The sequence below is a fragment of the Heptranchias perlo genome, chromosome 24 (assembly GCF_035084215.1).
Source record: "Heptranchias perlo isolate sHepPer1 chromosome 24, sHepPer1.hap1, whole genome shotgun sequence".
In the NCBI taxonomy this organism is placed as follows: Eukaryota; Metazoa; Chordata; class Chondrichthyes; order Hexanchiformes; family Hexanchidae; genus Heptranchias; species Heptranchias perlo.
In genome coordinates, this window is record NC_090348.1 from 1,289,005 (window position 1) to 1,307,363 (window position 18,359).

Below are 18,359 nucleotides of genomic sequence, written 5' to 3' on the forward strand. Positions count from 1 at the left end.
TGAACAAATCTCAGGGGCTGGATAAGATGTATCCATGGATCCTTAAGGAAATAAAGGAGGAAATTGAAGGCACAAATCTTCCAGAAATCACTGAGTACTGGAGAGGTGCCTGGGGACTGGAGAAAGGCTGATGTTACTCCATTTTTTAAAAACGGTACCAAAAGTGACCTAGGAAACTACAGACCAGTGAGTATAAATCCTTATTAAAAATAAGATCATGTAGCAGCTGGATAGAAATAAAATCATAAAAGATATGGGTTGCCAATCTAATTTACTAGTTTTCTTCGAGGGTGTGACGAAGGAGCTCAACTGGGGTACGGCAGTGGACGTGGTGTACCTGGATTTCAGATACAATTCCTCTGGAAAGGCTAGTACTGAAAATAAAGAAAGCGGCAATCAGTGGAAATATTTCACAATGGATATGCAACTTGTTGACCAATGGAACCCAGAGGGTGGGGGTCCAGGGATTGTCACCAGCCTGAGAGAATGTTACCAGTGGGGTCCCACAATAAATGATCTGAAGCTAGGAGTCACAAGCACAGTGACTAAATTTGCAGATGATACAAAGCTAATGAAGGTGGTAGAGTCCAAAGCTGCACAGGATAAGCTACAGGAGGATTTCAATATACTCGGGAATTGGGCAGACAGATGGCAGATGGAATTCACTGTCGAGGGATGTAAAATGCTTCACATGGGGACAAAATATCCCCATGTGAAGCTATTACTTAAATGGAAAGAAAATAATCAATGAAAGAAATCTGGGGGTCCTGATTGACAATAAATTGAAGCTACTGCAACAATGCTCGGTGGCAGTGAGTAAAACAAATCAGATATTGAGATGCATTAAAAGGTCAATATTGAGCTGAAGTAGTGAGGTAATCCTGACACTTTATACATCATTGGTGCAAACACACTTAGAACACTGTGTACAGTTCTGGTCACCACAGTACAGAAAGGGTATTGCAGCGACTGAGAGGATGCAGAAGAACGTAACCAGATGTTTGAGGGGATGGAGGGATTGGATTATGAGTGATTATGTAAATTGGGCATGTTCTCACTGGAAAAGAAGGTTGAGAGATGGTATGGTTGCTATTTTTAGGATTCTAAAGGGACTGGATATAGAACAAGTTGTTTCACCTTGTCCAGAGCAGTAGAGCCAGAGGACACGGCCTGTGCTTGAAGGGGAGCATGTACAAAACTAATCCACGGAAACAATATTTCAGTGAACGAGTGGTCAATCTATGGAACAGGCTCCCTGGGGAGACGGTGAAACAGACAGTGTTGATTCATTCAAATGCAAATTAGAAAGGTTCCTTTCAGAAAATAATAGTTTAGGTTACAGTATATGAGTAATTTAAGACTCATGGTGAGTGTAACAGGCTCGGGAGGAACAGGTGACTTTAGACCTCTGGTTCCCAAAGCTCTCCATCACTGGGGGTTTTCCTCACCTCATGTCTGGGTCTGTTGGAGACTCACTGATAGAGATTGATCGCTGTGATTAGTCAACAACTCCATTATCATTGGATCATGTGATTACCAGGATGATAGAAGGTGAACTAGATGGACCTTGGTCTTTTTTCAATTACCAATTTCTATGTTTCTAATTGTACGTGTTCAGCCCTGGTTTGAGGACTTCTACTTCTTCAAAACTGGATGAACAAACATTAGCAGAAACTGAGTAAAAAGTCTTGGTAAAGCTTTGTTAAGGTCATTGATGGTGAAGTCAAGAAAGAAAGAAGAACGAACTTGCATTTATAAAGCGACTTTCACGACCTCAGGACGTCCCAAAGTGCTTTACAGCCAATGAAGTTCTTTTGAAGTGCAGTCACAGTTGTAATGTAGGAAACGGTGCTGCCAATTTTGCACAGCAAGATCCCACAAACAGCAATGCGATAATGACCAGCTAATCTGTTTTAGCGATGTTGGTTGATAGATAAATATTGGCCAGGACATCGGGGAGAACTCCCCTGCTCGTCACTGAAAAGTGCCATGGGATGTTTTACGTCCAGCTGAGGGGGCAGACTGAGCCACAGCTGACACCAAGAAGCATACTCCAGCTCCACAGTCAAACTGAGAAGTGTTTCCTTACTGCATTGCCTTAACAAAACGACAGTGACTATTGTTCAAAATAATTCATTGGTTGTGAAGCTTTGGGATGTCCTGAGGAAGTAAAAGGTGCTATATAAATGCATGTTCTTTCTTACTCTGCCGTAGATTCTTGGCACCACTGAGTTTAATGAAAGGGAAGATTTCCAAGTTACATCACAGCAGTTAAAAGGCGACTTGTACTGGAAAAAACATGGGTATAGTAGGTATATCAGTTTAACAGGACAGGAACGGATTCCCAGAGAGCAGTGGAAGTAAAAACCCTGCAATCTTTAAGAATCAAGTGCATGTTGCAATGGGGGGACTTTTAGGGTCAGTCTGGATGGATGAGCTGAGATGGGGCAGTGGCCTCCCCCATCCACAATTACCTTGTGATCTGTGAATGTGGTCCAGGAGGCTGAGGACACAGAAGATGCACGATTCTCAGGAGGTACTGCCGAGCAGCAGAGGATTGCAGTCAGCCGCCTGGGCACAGGAGAGGGGGAACGTACGAGGTGCCTGGGCACAGGAGAGCGGGAACGTACGAGGTGCCTGGGCACAGGAGAGCGGGAACGTACGAGGTGCCTGGGCACAGGAGAGCGGGAACGTACGAGGTGCCTGCGCACAGGAGAGCGGGAACGTACGAGGTGCCTGCGCACAGGAGAGGGGGAACGTACGAGGTGCCTGGGCACAGGAGAGTGGGAACGTACGAGGTGCCTGGGCACAGGAGAGTGGGAACGTACGAGGTGCCTGCGCACAGGAGAGGGGGAACGTACGAGGTGCCTGGGCACAGGAGAGTGGGAACGTACGAGGTGCCTGGGCACAGGAGAGGGGGAACGTACGAGGTGCCTGGGCACAGGAGAGGGGGAACGTACGAGGTGCCTGGGCACAGGAGAGGGGGAACGTACGAGGTGCCTGGGCACAGGAGAGGGGGAACGTACGAGGTGCCTGGGCACAGGAGAGCGGGAACGTACGAGGTGCCTGGGCACAGGAGAGGGGGAACGTACGAGGTGCCTGGGCACAGGAGAGGGGGAACGTACGAGGTGCCTGGGCACAGGAGAGCGGGAACGTACGAGGTGCCTGGGCACAGGAGAGCGGGAACGTACGAGGTGCCTGGGCACAGGAGAGCGGGAACGTACGAGGTGCCTGGGCACAGGAGAGGGGGAACGTACGAGGTGCCTGGGCACAGCAAGCAGCTTGCGATCTAAGTGTGCTATCTGGTCCATGACGACTTGCAGGTAAATGAATCAAATAACAGGCAGTCACCACCAGCCTCCACTCTGATGTTTAGTTTTGGTAACCGATGTTCTCTTTTCTGCTCAATGACAGACAAGATATATTGAAATGGAGCTTCATGTTTTCAACTTTTTTTGCCCCCCCCCCCCCACCCGCCAAGAGTATTTCCCAGGAATTTTTCAGTCAATCTTTCCAAGTTCACAAAAACATGTGAAAATAGATAAGAAAAGTACGAGACACAAATGTGTGGTGGAAATCAGGGACAGACTGATGCTGCACTTCTATTTAAGTAATGTTAGAATTTAAATAGAGAAATGTTTAAATATTTCATTGTTTTTAAAAGGAGGCCATGAGCAGATTATCTTTGTTGAATCACTCAATCCCCATGATCTTTTCTTGGAGCTGCCCAGGTGGTGCTGGTACAAGTTATTCTTTGTGTTCATTAGAAAACACAGCGTGAGCCTCAGACTGCGCTTATGGACTGAGTCAGCTGGGAGAAAAAGGCCTTGAAAACCCTTCAGAAGATTCTATTTCAAATTGTGTTCCAGTCGCCAACTTTCCTTCGCAATCAATTAGCTGCAAGGGGAAACCATCGGGGCACGCCATTGGCTGATCAGGAAAACCAACGGGGCACGCCATTGGCTGATCAGGAAAACCAACGGGGCACGCCATTGGCTGATCAGGAAAACCATCGGGGCACGCCATTGGCTGATCAGGAAAACCAGTAATGCCCACTGTTGGCTGAATGCTAAAACCAAGAGCAAATGTATTTGGCTGGTTGGGAATTCCTGTGCATGTGATTAACTGAAGTTTTGAACAGCAGCTGTAAGCAACATCTCTACTTTATGAAGCTCATGGAATAAAAGGGGCAGTGGCAGCATGGATACAAAATTGTCGAAGTGACAGGAAACAGAGAGTAGTGGTGAACAGTTGTTTTTCGGACTGGAGGGAGGTGTACAGTGGTGTGCCCCAGGGGTCGGTGCTGGGACCACTGCTTTTCTTGATATATATTAATGACTTGGACTTGGGTGTACAGGGCACAATTTCAAAATTTGCAGATGACACAAAACTTGGAAGGGTAGTGAACAGTGAGGAGGATAGTAATAGACTTCAAGAGGATATAGACAGGCTGGTGGAATGGGCGAACACATGGCAGATGAAATTTAATGCAGCGAAGTGATATATTTTGGCAGGAAGAACAAGGAGAGGCAATATAAACTAGAGGGTACAATTCTAAAGTGGGTGCAGGAACAGAGAGACAAATCTTTGAAAGTGGAAGGGCAGGTTGAGAAAGTGGTTAAAAAAGCATACGGGATCCTGGGCTTTATAAATAGAGGCATCGAGTACAAAAGCAAGGAAGTTATGATGAACCTTTATTAAACACTGGTTCAGCCACAACTGGAGTATTGTGTCCAATTCTGGGCAACTCATTTTAGGAAGGACATGAAGGCCTTAGAGAGGGTGCAGAAAAGATTTACTAGAATGATTCCAGGGATGAGGGACTTCAGTTACGTGGATAGACTGGAGGAGCTGGGGTTGGTCTCCTTAGAGCAGAGAAGGTTGAGAGGAGATTTGACAGAAGTACTTAAAATCATGACGGTTTAGATAAAGTAAATAAAGAGAAACTGTTCCCATTGGCGGAAGGGTTGAGAACCAGAGGTCACGGATTTAAGGTGATTGGCAAAAGAACTAAAGGCGACATGAGGAAAAACTTTTTTTACGCAGCGCGTTATGATGATCTGGAATACACTGCCTGAGGGGGTGGTGGATGCAGATTCAATTGTGGCTTTCAAAAAGGAATTGGATACATATTTGAAGGGAAAAAATTTGCAGGGCTGTGGGGAAAGAGCGGGGCAATGGAACTAACTGGGTTGCTCTTATAAAGAGCCGGCACAGGCTTGATGGGCTGAAAGGCCTCCTTCTGTGCTGCAACGATTCTATGACTAGAAAAGCTGAGGTTTGAAGCAGACAAAGAATTCAGGGTTTGTCACGGGTACAAATAGGCAGCATACATCCATCACACTCCGAACATGACACTTTGGAAAAAAAAGTCAGTCATCTAAGTGCAGCCCAAAATTTACAAACTGTTACAATTACCCTGTGATTGGCAACAGCATATAACTAAAATTACCCGTATTTCCCTATTTAAAGGTTAGCAGCTAAACATCACAACTCTTCTCAAGCCATAAGACTACCCATAAGCAACACCATTGGAGATCCTGCAGTATTAAAGTATAAATATTTAGTGTCATTGGAATAGAATCGGAGGAATGCTAATGCAGTAAAAATGACAACTTCAGTGGGGAACGTGGTGTAGGAGACGGGTTGCAGTAGCGACATACGTTTTGCCTGAAGGTGAAGTGATCTGGAAACAGTATCTTCTGTCCTCACAATCCACGGCCATGACAGAGCAATTGTCCAGGTCCAGGATCAGTCCTCCAGCCACTGCCCCTCGTGGCTGACACATCAGATTACCTCCTTGAGTAAAGAAGTACAACCTTTCCCAGGATGTAGACACCAGGCCTGTTTTACTAATGGGAAAAAGGGACAGAGAGATGGAATTATACCCGAGTTAACACATTGGGTAATATTTAGCAATAAAAATTCATTTTGTTTAAATTACACCAAATCATTATGCCAATCCTGGCAGTTGGTATATAGGTGACAGCTTGGCTCACCCTCAATATTGTACGGCTCGCCCCTTAACTGTAGGGTTGGTGCAAAGTGGGTTCTCTCCCCACTGCTAAATGCAGCCTGAATTCAGAGGCAGCAGCTGACCTGATATCAGAGTGAAGTGAACTGAAACTCCCTACAGGACGCAGTCTCACTCCGGTTCGCTTCAATCAGTTCGGGCCTTCACACCCGATCACGGCTACCATGATTCTCACATCCAGTGACATTCCAACCGTTTCAAACAGATAGAAAGTTAGGTGGAGAGCTCCTGGGGAATTCCAGCTATCATGTTTGACTTTAGCTGGTGACACTTGTTACCATGACAACCAATAGGGTTTAGAAGTGCTATAATGAGGTGCAAACCAAAACCAATGTAATCATTGAGGAGTATTTTGGAGACCTGAAGTACTAACTCTTATTACCTGGATCACTCGTATTTCATTTTGCAGTACACCAGAGATGTCCAAAATAGTCATGGTTTGTCCATAATATCACACTTAGCCTGCAAAGAATCATGTCTGCTCCCAGGATATGACATTAATATTGAAGTGACTCAAGTTAACATCACACAATATCTGCACATTGACTGAGTAATATCCTTCTCTATTTTTGGATGGCATGGCTTGGTCTGACTGAGCTTGAATGGGTACGTGTGGTTTTTAAAAATTTGTTCATGGGATGTGGGCGTTGCTGGCAGGGCCAGCATTTATTGCCCATCCCTAATTGCACTTGAGAAGGTGGTGGTGAGCCGCCTTCTTGAACCGCTGCAGTCCGTGTGGTGAAGGTTCTCCCACAGTGCTGTTAGGAAGGGAGTTCCAGGATTTTGACCCAGCGACGATGAAGGAATGGCGATATAGTTCCAAGTCGGGATGGTGTGTGACTTGGAGGGGAACATGCAGGCGGTGTTGTTCCCATGTGCCTGCTGCCCTTGTCCTTCTAGGTGGTAGAGGTTGCGGGTTTGGGAGGTGCTGTCGAAGAAGCCTTGGCGAGTTGCTGCAGTGCATCCTGTGGATGGTACACACTGCAGCCACAGTGCGCCGGTGGTGAAGGGAGTGAATGTTTAGGGTGGTGGATGGGGTGCCAATCAAGCGGGTTGCTTTGTCCTGGATGGTGTCGAGCTTCTTGAGTGTTGTTGGGAGCTGCACTCATCTAGGCAAATGGAGATCATTCCATCACAATCCTGACTTGCGCCTTGTAGATGATGGAAAGGCTTTGGGGAGTCAGGAGGTGAGTCACTCACCGCAGAATACCCAGCCTCTGACCTGCTCTCGTAGCCACAGTATTTATATGGCTGGTCCAGTTAAGTTTCTGGTCAATGGTGACCCCCAGGATGTTGATGGTGGGGGATTCGGTGATGGTAATGCCGTTGAATGTCAAAGGGTGGTGATCAGACTCTCTCTTGTTGGAGATGGTCATTGCCTGGCAATTATCTGGTGCGAATGTTACTTGCCACTTATCAGCCCAAGCCTGGATGTTGTCCAGGTCTTGCTGCATGCGGGCATGGATTGCTTCATTATCTGAGAGATTGCAAATGGAACTGAACAGTCCTGGGACTGAGAGGATTGGCCTCCAACAACCACTACCATCCTCCTTTCTGCTCGGTATGACTCCAGCCACTGGAGAGTTTTCTCCCTGATTCCCATTGACTTCAATTTTACTTGGGCTCCTTGGTGCCACACTCGGTAAAATGCTGCCTTGATGTCAAGGGCAGTCACTCTCACCTCACCTCTGGAATTCAGCTCTTTTGTCCATATTTGGATCAAGGCTGTAATGAGTTCTGGAGCCGAGTGGTCCTGGCGGAACCCAAACTGAGCATCGGTGAGCAGGTTATTGATGAGTAAGTGCCGCTTGATAACACTGTCGACGACACCTTCCATCACTTTGCTGATGATTGAGAGTAGACTGATGGGGCGGTAATTGGCCAGATTGGATTTGTCCTGATTTTTGTGGAGAGGACAATTTTCCACATTGTCGGGTAGAGTGGAATCGATGATGCTCTGCACCCAACTTTACTATAAGTGATGTGAAAATCCTGGACATACGAAAAGGACTCAAAGTCACTCTATCCTTAGGGTTAGATGGTATTTACCCAAAAGGGCTAAGAGACACTAAGGTGGAGATTTGTGAGGCAGTGATGGTCATTATCAGGGAGACACTGTACAGATACAAATAGATTGGAAACAGGCTAATGTGGTCACCATCTTCAAAAAGGGTGACAAAACAGACACAGGCAACTAGAGGCCCAGTAAGTCTGACTTCCATTCCATGTAAAATAATGGAATCAAATATCAGGAGTAAACTTGACGATTACCTGTACAATGATAACAGCAGTCAGCATGGATTCAGAAAGGAAAGATCTTGCTGACCAACTTCCTTGAGTTATTTGAGGAAGTAACAACACAATTAGACTGTGGAAAGCTCTAAGAAATGGTGCACCGAGATTTCCAAATTTGAAAGACTAGTTGTTAAACTAAGGCCATTAGTTAGTCAAAGCTGTAGGGACCAAAGGAAATGGATAAGAAGATGGCTGAGGATTGAAGACAAATGGGTACATGTTGTAGGTGTTATTTCGGGCTGGGGGGGGGGGGGCGCAATATCTGCAGGGTGCCCCAAGGATCGGTGTTGGGGCCACGAGTTTCTAATTTACGTTAATGATATGGAATCAGAAACTCAATAAAAACTGAACAAATTTGATGATTCCAAACTAGGAAGGATAGTGGAAGTGAAGGAGGCAGCTCAGAAATTATAGAATGAATGGGCAAAACAATGGCAGGTGAGATTTAATGCAGACAAGTGTAAAGTACTGCACATAGGACGGAAAAATGGTGAGACTTGTAGCCCATGACTGGTGTTGAACTAGCTACCGATGAACTTGAAAGAGATCTAGGAGTCAACACGTTCAAACAATCCAGAGCAGTGATCAACAAAGCCAATGGAAGATTGAGCTACATAGCTGAACAGTCAAATACAAGTCAGAGGTAGTCATGATCAAACTGTAGAGAGCTCTGGTCAGACCGTCCTTGAGCACTGCGACCAGTTCTGGTCAGACCGTCCTTGAGCACTGCGACCAGTTCTGGTCAGACCGTCCTTGAGCACTGCGACCAGTTCTGGTCAGACCGTCCTTGACTTCTGGTCACTGTGACACAAGGGAGACATCCAAGAACTCGAGACAGTGAGGAGAAGAGTCACCCGGCTGATCTCTAGTGTCAGGGGTCTGAATTACGCTGAAAGGCTGGAGACATTTGGGCTTTTCAGCCATGAAACGACAAGTCTAAGAGGTGATCTTTTAGCGATATAAGGGAGATGACAGTATGGAAAAAGTAAATTGCATGAATAGGACAAGGAAATGCAGGTTCAAACTAGTAAAAGGCAAATTTAGAACGAATATCAGTAAGTTTTTCTTCCAATAAAGAATGATTAAAACATGGAATGGAGTTGCAGATAGAATAGTGGAGGTGAAACCCTAGAATCGGTTAGATGCTACGATGGGGAGGTTTTGTATGGATGGATGAACAAAGATGGCCTTCCTCATCCACAATCATCTTGCAAAGCCATGCTGCTGTGGCTCAGTGATAAAATACACAGTGAGCGTGCAGCTTCGCACAGCGGCAGTGACAATCTGGATGCATCGATATGTCAAAGAACGACGGACTCCTGTCAAATTCCCCTGAGCAGGTTGAAGAGGTGTGATCATTTTAATGAACAGAGAGTGCTGTACTCATGGTGGATTGCCCTGCAACATCTCCCTGCTGTCACATGCAAGGAGCTGCTCCTCAGGGGTAGATGTATTCCCATAGGTGTATGATGCCAGAGACTGAGGGTTCTGTGCAGTCTGGGCCCCCCGTGTTTATACACTAAATACAATAACAATGCTGCTCACTGTGTGAATTGTGCAGCATTTAATACGCTCCCACTACTTTTACTCCAGTTCAAAGTAAAGGCAAACAATGACTGATTTCAGTAGGAACCTGTGTAGGTTGGTGCCGGTGCTACTGGCCGTTACAAGCTTGAAATTGGCCCCCCAAAATTCCTGCGAACGATTTTAGCTCCAATGGAAAGCCTCCATGCCTGACGATAATTTAAACAAGTTCCAGCCCCACCCTTACCGCTCACCCCATTAAAATCGGGCCTTTTTTTAAGCTGTGATGAAGGAGCTGAACATGCACCCACAGTGACACACTCTGCTGCCGAATCAATGTCTACGGTTCCCTGACAGCAGTGGGCACCAGGACAAGAACCTAGCAGGCAAATTAGCCCCAATATGCTTCTAAATGCCACTTCCAGATTTCCAATGCGTCCGTGTGTCTCACCCCTCCATGTCGCTCCTGATCAGCCTCATAAAATACTGTGGCTCCCACTCTCATGGCTTTCTTTGTACCCTTTAAAACAGTCTATTCCTTTTAGTGGGAACAGACCAATTCTGCACCCAGCAGAAGGCTGGGATAGAACCAGTGCTTCCCAGTGTCAGTCACTAGTTCACTTACTTCCTCTCTCAATGACAGATAGGAGCTGTCAGATCAGGAAAGGCATAGATGGGCAGCAGGCCAAGCATAGGATGGGCATTCTGTCTAATTATATGACAATTACATGGCTTATCATCAAGATTGCGGCCCATGGAATACCATGCAACATGGTACAGAATTGGCTACGGGACAGGAAAGAGTAGTGGTGAACAGTTGTTTTTCGGACTGGAGGGAGGTGTACAGTGGTGTTCCCCAGGGGTCGGTACTAGGACCACTGCTTTTCTGGATATATATTAATGACTTGGGTGTACAGGGCACAATTTCAAAATTTGCAGATGGCACAAAACTTGGAATTGTAGTGAACAGTGAGGAGGATAGTGATAGACTTCAAGAGGATATGGCATGGGCGGACACATGGCAGATGAAATTTAACGCAGAAAAATGCGAAGTGATACATGTCGGTAGGAAGAAAGAGAGGCAATATAAACTAGAGGGCACAACTCTAAAAGGGGTACAGGAACAGAGGGATCTGGGGGTGTACGTGCACAAATTGAAGGTGGCAGGGCAGATTCAGAAAGTGACTAAAAAAGTATACGGGATCCTGGGCTTAATAAATAGAGGCATAAGAACATAAGAACATAAGAAATTGGAGCAGGAGTAGGCCAATCGGCCCCTCGAGCCTGCTCCGCCATTCAATAAGATCATGGCTGATCTGATCCCAACCACAAATCTAAAGAACACAAGAAGTCGGAGCAGGACCCGGCCACATAGCCCCTGGGCCCTCTCCGCCACCCACAGGGCATTGACCGATCCGAACTCAGCTTCATGTCCAATTTCCTGCCCGCTCCCCATAACCCCTAATTCCCTTTACTTCTAGGAAACTGTCTATTTCTGTTTTAAATTTATCTAATGATGTAGCTTCCACAGCTTCCTGGGGCAGCAAATTCCACAGACCTACCACCCTCTGAGTGAAGAAGTTTCTCCTCATCTCAGTTTTGAAAGAGCAGCCCCTTATTCTAAGATTATGCCCCCTAGTTCTAGTTTCACCCATCTTTGGGAACATCCTTACTGCATCCACCCGATCAAGACCCCTCACAATCTTATATGTTTCAATAAGATCGCCTCTCATTCTTCTGAACTCCAATGAGTAGAGTCCCAATCTACTCAACCTCTCCTCATATGTCCGCCCCCTCATCCCCGGGATTAACCGCGTGAACCTTCTTTGTACTGCCTCGAGAGCAAGTATGTCTTTTCTTAAGTATGGAGACCAAAACTGTATGCAGTATTCCAGGTGCGGTCTCACCAATACCTTATATAACTGCAGCAATACCTCCTTGTTTTTATATTCTATCCCCCTAGCAATAAAAGCCAACATTCCGTTGGCTTTCTTGATCACCTGCTGCACCTGCATACCAACTTTTTGATTTTCTTGCACTCGGACCCCCAGATCCCTTTGTACTGCAGTACTTTCCAGTCTCTCGCCATTAAGAAAATAACTTGCTCTCTGATTTTTCCTGCCAAAGTGCATAACCTCACATTTTCCAATATTATATTGCATCTGCCAAATCTCCGCCCACTCACCCAGCCTGTCTATATCCCCTTGCAGGTTTTTTATGTCCTCCTCACTCTCTACTTTCCCTCCCATCTTTGTATCATCTGCAAATTTTGATATGTTGCACTCGGTCCCCTCCTCCAAATCGTTAATATAGATTGTAAAGAGTTGGGGACCCAGCACCGACCCCTGTGGAACACCACTGGTTACTGGTTGCCAGTCCGAAAATGAACCATTTATCCCAACTCTCTGCTTCCTGTTTGATAACCAATCCTCCACCCATGCCAGAATATTACCCCCAATCCCGTGATTTTTTATCTTAAGTAATAATCTTTTATGTGGCACCTTGTCGAATGCCTTCTGGAAGTCTAAATACACTACGTCCACTGGTTCCCCTTTATCCACCCTATACGTTATATCCTCGAAGAACTCAAGCAAATTTGTCAGACATGACTTCCCCTTCATAAAGCCATGCTGACTTTGTCCTATTAAATTATGCTTATCTAAATGTTCCGTTACTGTCTCCTTAATAATAGACTCCAAAATTTTACCCACCACAGATGTTAAGCTAACTGGCCTATAATTTCCAGCCTTCTGCCTACTACCCTTTTTAAATAACGGTGTTACATTAGCAGTTTTCCAATCTGCCGGGACCTCTCCTGAGTCCAGGGAATTTTGGAAAACTATCACCAAAGCATCCACAATCCCTACTGCCACTTCCCTCAAGACCCTAGGATGGAAGCCATCAGGTCCAGGGGATTTATCCGCCTTGAGTCCCATTATTTTACTGAGTACCATCTCCTGAGTGATTTTAATCGTATTTAGCTCCTCCCCCCCGAGAGTCCCCTGTTTGTCCAGTGTTGGGATATTCTTAGTGTCCTCTACTGTAAAGACTGAAACAAAATATTTGTTCAGCATTTTTGCCATCTCCATGTTTCCCACCATTAATTTCCCGGTCTCATCCTCTAAGGGACCTATGTTTGCCTTAGCCACCCTTTTTCTTTTTATATAACTATAGAAACTCTTGCTATCTGTTTTTATATTTTTTGCGAATTTATTTTCATAATCTAACTTCCCTTTCTTAATCAATCCTTTAGTTACTTTTTGCTGTCTTTTGAAGAATTCCCAATCATCTATCCTCCCACTAAGTTTGGCTACCTTATATGTCCTTGTTTTTAGTCGGATACTATCCTTGATTTCTTTACTTAGCCACGGGTGGCTGTCATTTCTTTTACACCCTTTTTTCCTCAGTGGAATATATTTATTTTGAAAGTTGTAAAATAACTCCCTAAATGAACACCACTGCTCATGTACCGTCTTACCCTTTAATCTATTTTCCCAGTCCACTTTAATCAATTCCGCTCTCATACCATCATAGTCTCCTTTATTCAAGCTCAGTACGCTTGTTTGAGAATCAACCTTCTCACCCTCTAATTGGATATGGAATTCAACCATGTTGTGGTCGCTCGTTCCAAGGGGATCCTTAACTAGGACATTATTAATTAATCCTGACTCATTACACAGGACCAGGTCCAAGGTTGCCTGCCCCCTTGTAGGATCAGTTACATACTGCTCAAGAAATCCATCCCTGATGCACTCAATGAACTCGTCCTCAAGGCTGCTCTGCCCAATTTGATTTGTCCAGTTAATATGATAATTAAAATCCCCCATAATTATGGCTGTTCCCTTATTACATGCCCCGACTATCTCCTGATTAATACTTCTTCCAGCAGAGTTGCAACTATTAGGAGGCCTATATACTACGCCCACTAATGTTTTTTTTCCCTTATTATTCCTTATCTCCACCCAAACTGTTTCATTATCTTGATGCTTTGTCCCAATATCATTTCTCTGTATTACAGTGATTCCTTCCTTTATTAACATAGCCACCCCACCTCCCCTTCCTTCCTGCCTGTCCTTCCTGATTGTTAAATACCCTGGCATATTTAATTCCCAGTCGTTGTCACCCTGCAGCCATGTTTCTGTAATGGCCACAAGATCATACCCATACGTAGTTATTTGTGCCGTTAACTCGTCCATTTTATTACGAATGCTACGTGCATTCAGATAAAGAACTTTCAAATCTGTTTTGTGACGCTTAGTTCCTGCTTTTTCCTTTTTTAACACTTTACCTATTACTCCATACCTTCTGTCCCTTCCTGTTACGCTTTCCTCTCTCTCCCTGCTCAGGTTCCCAACCCCCTGCCAAAAGGATGGAAGTCATGATGAACCTTTATAAAATATTGGTTCGGCCACAACTGGAGTATTGTGTCCAGTTCTGGGCACCGCACGTCAGGAAAGATGTGAAGGCCTTAGAGAGGGTGTAGAAGAGATTTACTAGAATGAATCCAGGGATGAGGGACTTTAGTTACGTGGATAGACTGGAGAAGCTGGGGTTGTTCTCCTTGGAACAGAGAAGGTTGAGAGGAGATTTGATCGAGGTGTTCAAAATCATGAAGGGTCTAGACCGAGTAGATAGAGAGAAACTGTTCCCATTGGCAGAGGGGTCAAGAACCAGAGGACATAGATTTAAGGTGAGTGGCAAAAGAACCAAAGGTGACATGAGGAAAAACTGTTTTACCCAGCCAGTGGTTATGATCTGGAATGCACTGCCCGAGGGGGTGGTGGAGGCAAATTCAATCATGGTCTTCAAAAGGGAACTGGATAAATACTTGAAAGGAAAAAATTTGAAGGGCTACGGGGAAAGGGCGGGGGAGCGGGACTAGCTGGATCGCTCTTGCATAGAGCCGGCACGGACTCAATGGGCCGAATGGCCTCCTTCCATGCTGTAACCTTTCTATGATTGTATGACACATGCACGCCCATGCACATATGTAACAGCCTAAAATTTACAAATAAACATCTTTAGGATCAACAAAAGGAAAATGTAATGCCCTTACCTTCGAATATTCAGGTAGCCAGCCTTTTGAAGGAGGTTCCTGTTAGCTGGTTTGGATGCAGCAGTGTTGTTATCAGGGATATAGATGGTCTCATTGGCTAACAGCAGCTCCTGCTGGGCCAATCTCATACTTTCAGCATCCGTGTCCAGTTGCCCTTGGATGCTGTATTAGATAATGTACAACTCTCACATTTAGTGCAGTGGACAGTTTCAACAGGAGACACTATACTTTAAATATTTGACAGTAACTATGAAGGATTCCTCTTTAATAAATGAAAGAAGAAGTTTTGTTACATTCAACAGATTTAAGCCATTTGTTGAATATCTCCTCTCTGAAAACTATAAAACCACCGTGAGGGATAAACCCCTGGAACCAGAAAAGTAAAAACGATTAAACATTATACTTGTAGTTGTCGGAAAGGATAATTTTCTAACCTTTGAACCATGGTTGCAACAGAAGACAAAAATTCCTCCAGTTTCTTAGAAAACATCTCCACTCCCATCTTGAAAAAGTTGATCTGAAATACACAAGAAGGTGAGGGGTGAATTCTCAAGTTTCAAATGTTCTGTGCTTAAAGACTGGATTGGTGAGACCGCACCTGGAATACTGCATACAGTTTTGGTCTCCATACTTAAGAAAAGACATACTTGCTCTCAAGGCAGTACAAAGAAGGTTCACTCGGTTAATCCCGGGGATGAGGGGGTGAACATATGAGGAGAGGTTGAGTAGATTGGGACTCTACTCATTGGAGTTCAGAAGAATGAGAGGCGATCTTATTGAAACATATAAGATTGTGAAGGGGCTTGATCGGGTGGATGCGGTAAGGTTGTTCCCAAGGATGGGTGAAACTAGAACTAGGGGGCATAATCTTAGAATAAGGGGCTGTTCTTTCAAAACTGAGATGAGGAGAAACTTCTTCACTCAGAGGGTGGTAGGTCTGTGGAATTTGCTGCCCCAGGAAGCAGTGGAAGCTACATCATTAAATAAATTTAAAACAGAAATAGACAGTTTCCTAGAAGTAAAGGGAATTAGGGGTTACGGGGAGCGGGCAGGAAATTGGACATGAATTTAGATTTGAGGTTAGGATCAGATCAGCCATGATCTTATTGAATGGCGGAGCAGGCTCGAGGGGCCGATTGGCCTACTCCTGCTCCTATTTCTTATGTTCTTATTAACAGAATAGCTGTTACATTTCCTCTGGTTCCATTCCTCCTAAACACTTCAGGAATCCATACATATAAGGAAGGTTTATTCTAGTAAAAGGTGAATGTAAAGAGGAGTCACAATGATTTTGCCACATTGACAGTACATCTAAAGGTGCGCTTTGGTCTTCACCTACGTGAGCACTGCAGAGGCTCACAGGCCACGTAGATCAAGTTTAAATCCCCGTTCGCACTAATTCCCTTACATCTCCAGCTGCTGATACTAACACATTTTGGTGTTCTGATTTAAGATTTACACGTTAACAGCAGCCAGTTCCAAACTTCCAGGCCCACAAAATTCAAACAGAACAAACCAGGGCAAATGACTGACTGACTTACCCCGGCTGTGAGGCTGGGCATTGTGGCCCACAGGCAGGTTAAGTAGCCCTTGACTACACTGTTTATCTTAAAACCAGATTATAACTTTTACCCTTTACTTGCTTTGTCTAGATTTCACCAAAATGTACAAAAAGAATGAGTATATTAGCATAATCTGTTTCATATACTTATCTACTAAAAATAAAAGTTTTCTTTGGCTTCCGTTTATATCAAGAGATTTGCCAATTCGAGGATCCTGGATAGTATCACTCTGCCGACAGACATTAGTCCATGAGTGAACCAGTTGTGAGCATTGAAGGCTGGTATATGTTGGGTGCCTCACAAGTGGGCTCAGCTGTGTTCAATGTCTCATTAAGTGAGCTTTTTTTGGGTGATGTTAGGCGCATTTTAATTTTTTGTGACTATCATCCCTTTTTGTCAGACCAGCTGGCAGTGGACAACTTGTTTTTCAGTTACTAGTTACTACAGTTTAGATATTGGACAGGTGTAAAAGTTGTGCTTATCGTTCACATCAGCTCTAAGCTTTCAGGTCATGAAAGAAAGTCAGACACAAAGCCTGAAATTCACATTAAGCCAATGTGTTGGGGCCACTGTGAGGGAGCAATGAATGGGTGAGTTTAACTGGACGGTTTGTGGTGAATGGAGCTCTATTCTGAGGTGGATCACATGAAGTGTAATGTTAGATTTTCCTCGCATTTATGAAATCATTCAATGAGTTCAGAGTGTGCTGCTATTTCTTGTAGTTACCAAGGCCGAGTGTAAAAGCATTACTTTTCAGTACTGCAGCCTTGAATATAATTCGCCAATGCTTGCAACAGGCAGAACAGTCACTGCAATAAGTAGTCAATATTTTCTTTATCTATGAATTCATTGGAAGGGGTGTGTTTTATGAATAAATCTTCTTGTGTGGGGTGGGGGTTTAATGAATAGTTATGGTTTTTGTCTTTTTTATATATATTCCACGGTGGGGGGCCTGACCCGCTGCACGGGGGGGGGGGGGGGCCTTGACCCGCTGCACGGGGGGGGGGGGGGGCCCTTGACCCGCTGCACGGGGGGGGGGCCCTTGACCCGCTGCACGGTGGGGGGGGGGCCCTTGACCCGCTGCACGGTGGGGGGGGGGCCCTTGACCCGCTGCACGGTGGGGGGGGGGCCCTTGACCCGCTGCACGGTGGGGGGGGGGGGGCCTTGACCCGCTGCACGGTGGGGGGGGGGGGCCTTGACCCGCTGCACGGTGGGGGGGGGCCCTTGACCCGCTGCACGGGGGGGGGGGGGGGCCCTTGACCCGCTGCACGGGGGGGGGGGGGCCCTTGACCCGCTGCACGGGGGGGGGGGGCCCTTGACCCGCTGCACGGGGGGGGGGGGGGCCCTTGACCCGCTGCACGGGGGGGGGGGGGCCCTTGACCCGCTGCACGGGGGGGGGGGGGCCCTTGACCCGCTGCACGGGGGGGGGGGGGGCCCTTGACCCGCTGCACCGGGGGGGGGGGGGGGGGGGGGAGGGGGGCCTTGACCCGCTGCACGGGGGGGGGGGGGGGGGGGAGGGGGGCCTTGACCCGCTGCACGGGGGGGGGGGGGGGGGAGGGGGGCCTTGACCCGCTGCACAGGGAGGGGCCTTGACCCGCTGCACAGGGAGGGGCCTTGACCCGCTGCACAGGGAGGGGCCTTGACCCGCTGCACAGGGAGGGGCCTTGACCCGCTGCACAGATGGGGGGTGGGGGGCCTTGACCCGCTGCACCGGGGGGGGGGGGGGGGGGGGGGGGGGGGCTTGACCCAGTTTTAAACACTGTTAACTAGTTGTAAGATTGTGCATATCATTGTACAGATTACCCTGGGACCTGTGCTGCAATGGAACATTATCAGCCTGCCAGCATCTACTGAAGGTACGATTCTTTATTATTTATAATTCTGTGCG

General features: G+C 46.2%; 1 protein-coding gene across 1 annotated transcript in view; it reads right to left on the bottom strand.

Annotated features, from left to right (window-relative positions):
- The window catches only part of LOC137341491 (DCC-interacting protein 13-beta-like), an 84,472-nt gene that overhangs the window by 20,236 nt on the left and 45,877 nt on the right, over positions 1-18,359 (bottom strand). Inside the window, exons 9-11 of the mRNA XM_068004597.1 lie at positions 15,344-15,426; positions 14,910-15,071; positions 5,664-5,852 (exon numbers count right to left, since the gene is read on the bottom strand). Of these exons, the coding sequence (XP_067860698.1) occupies positions 5,664-5,852; positions 14,910-15,071; positions 15,344-15,426 (434 nt within the window). The remainder of the gene's footprint in view (positions 1-5,663; positions 5,853-14,909; positions 15,072-15,343; positions 15,427-18,359) is intronic.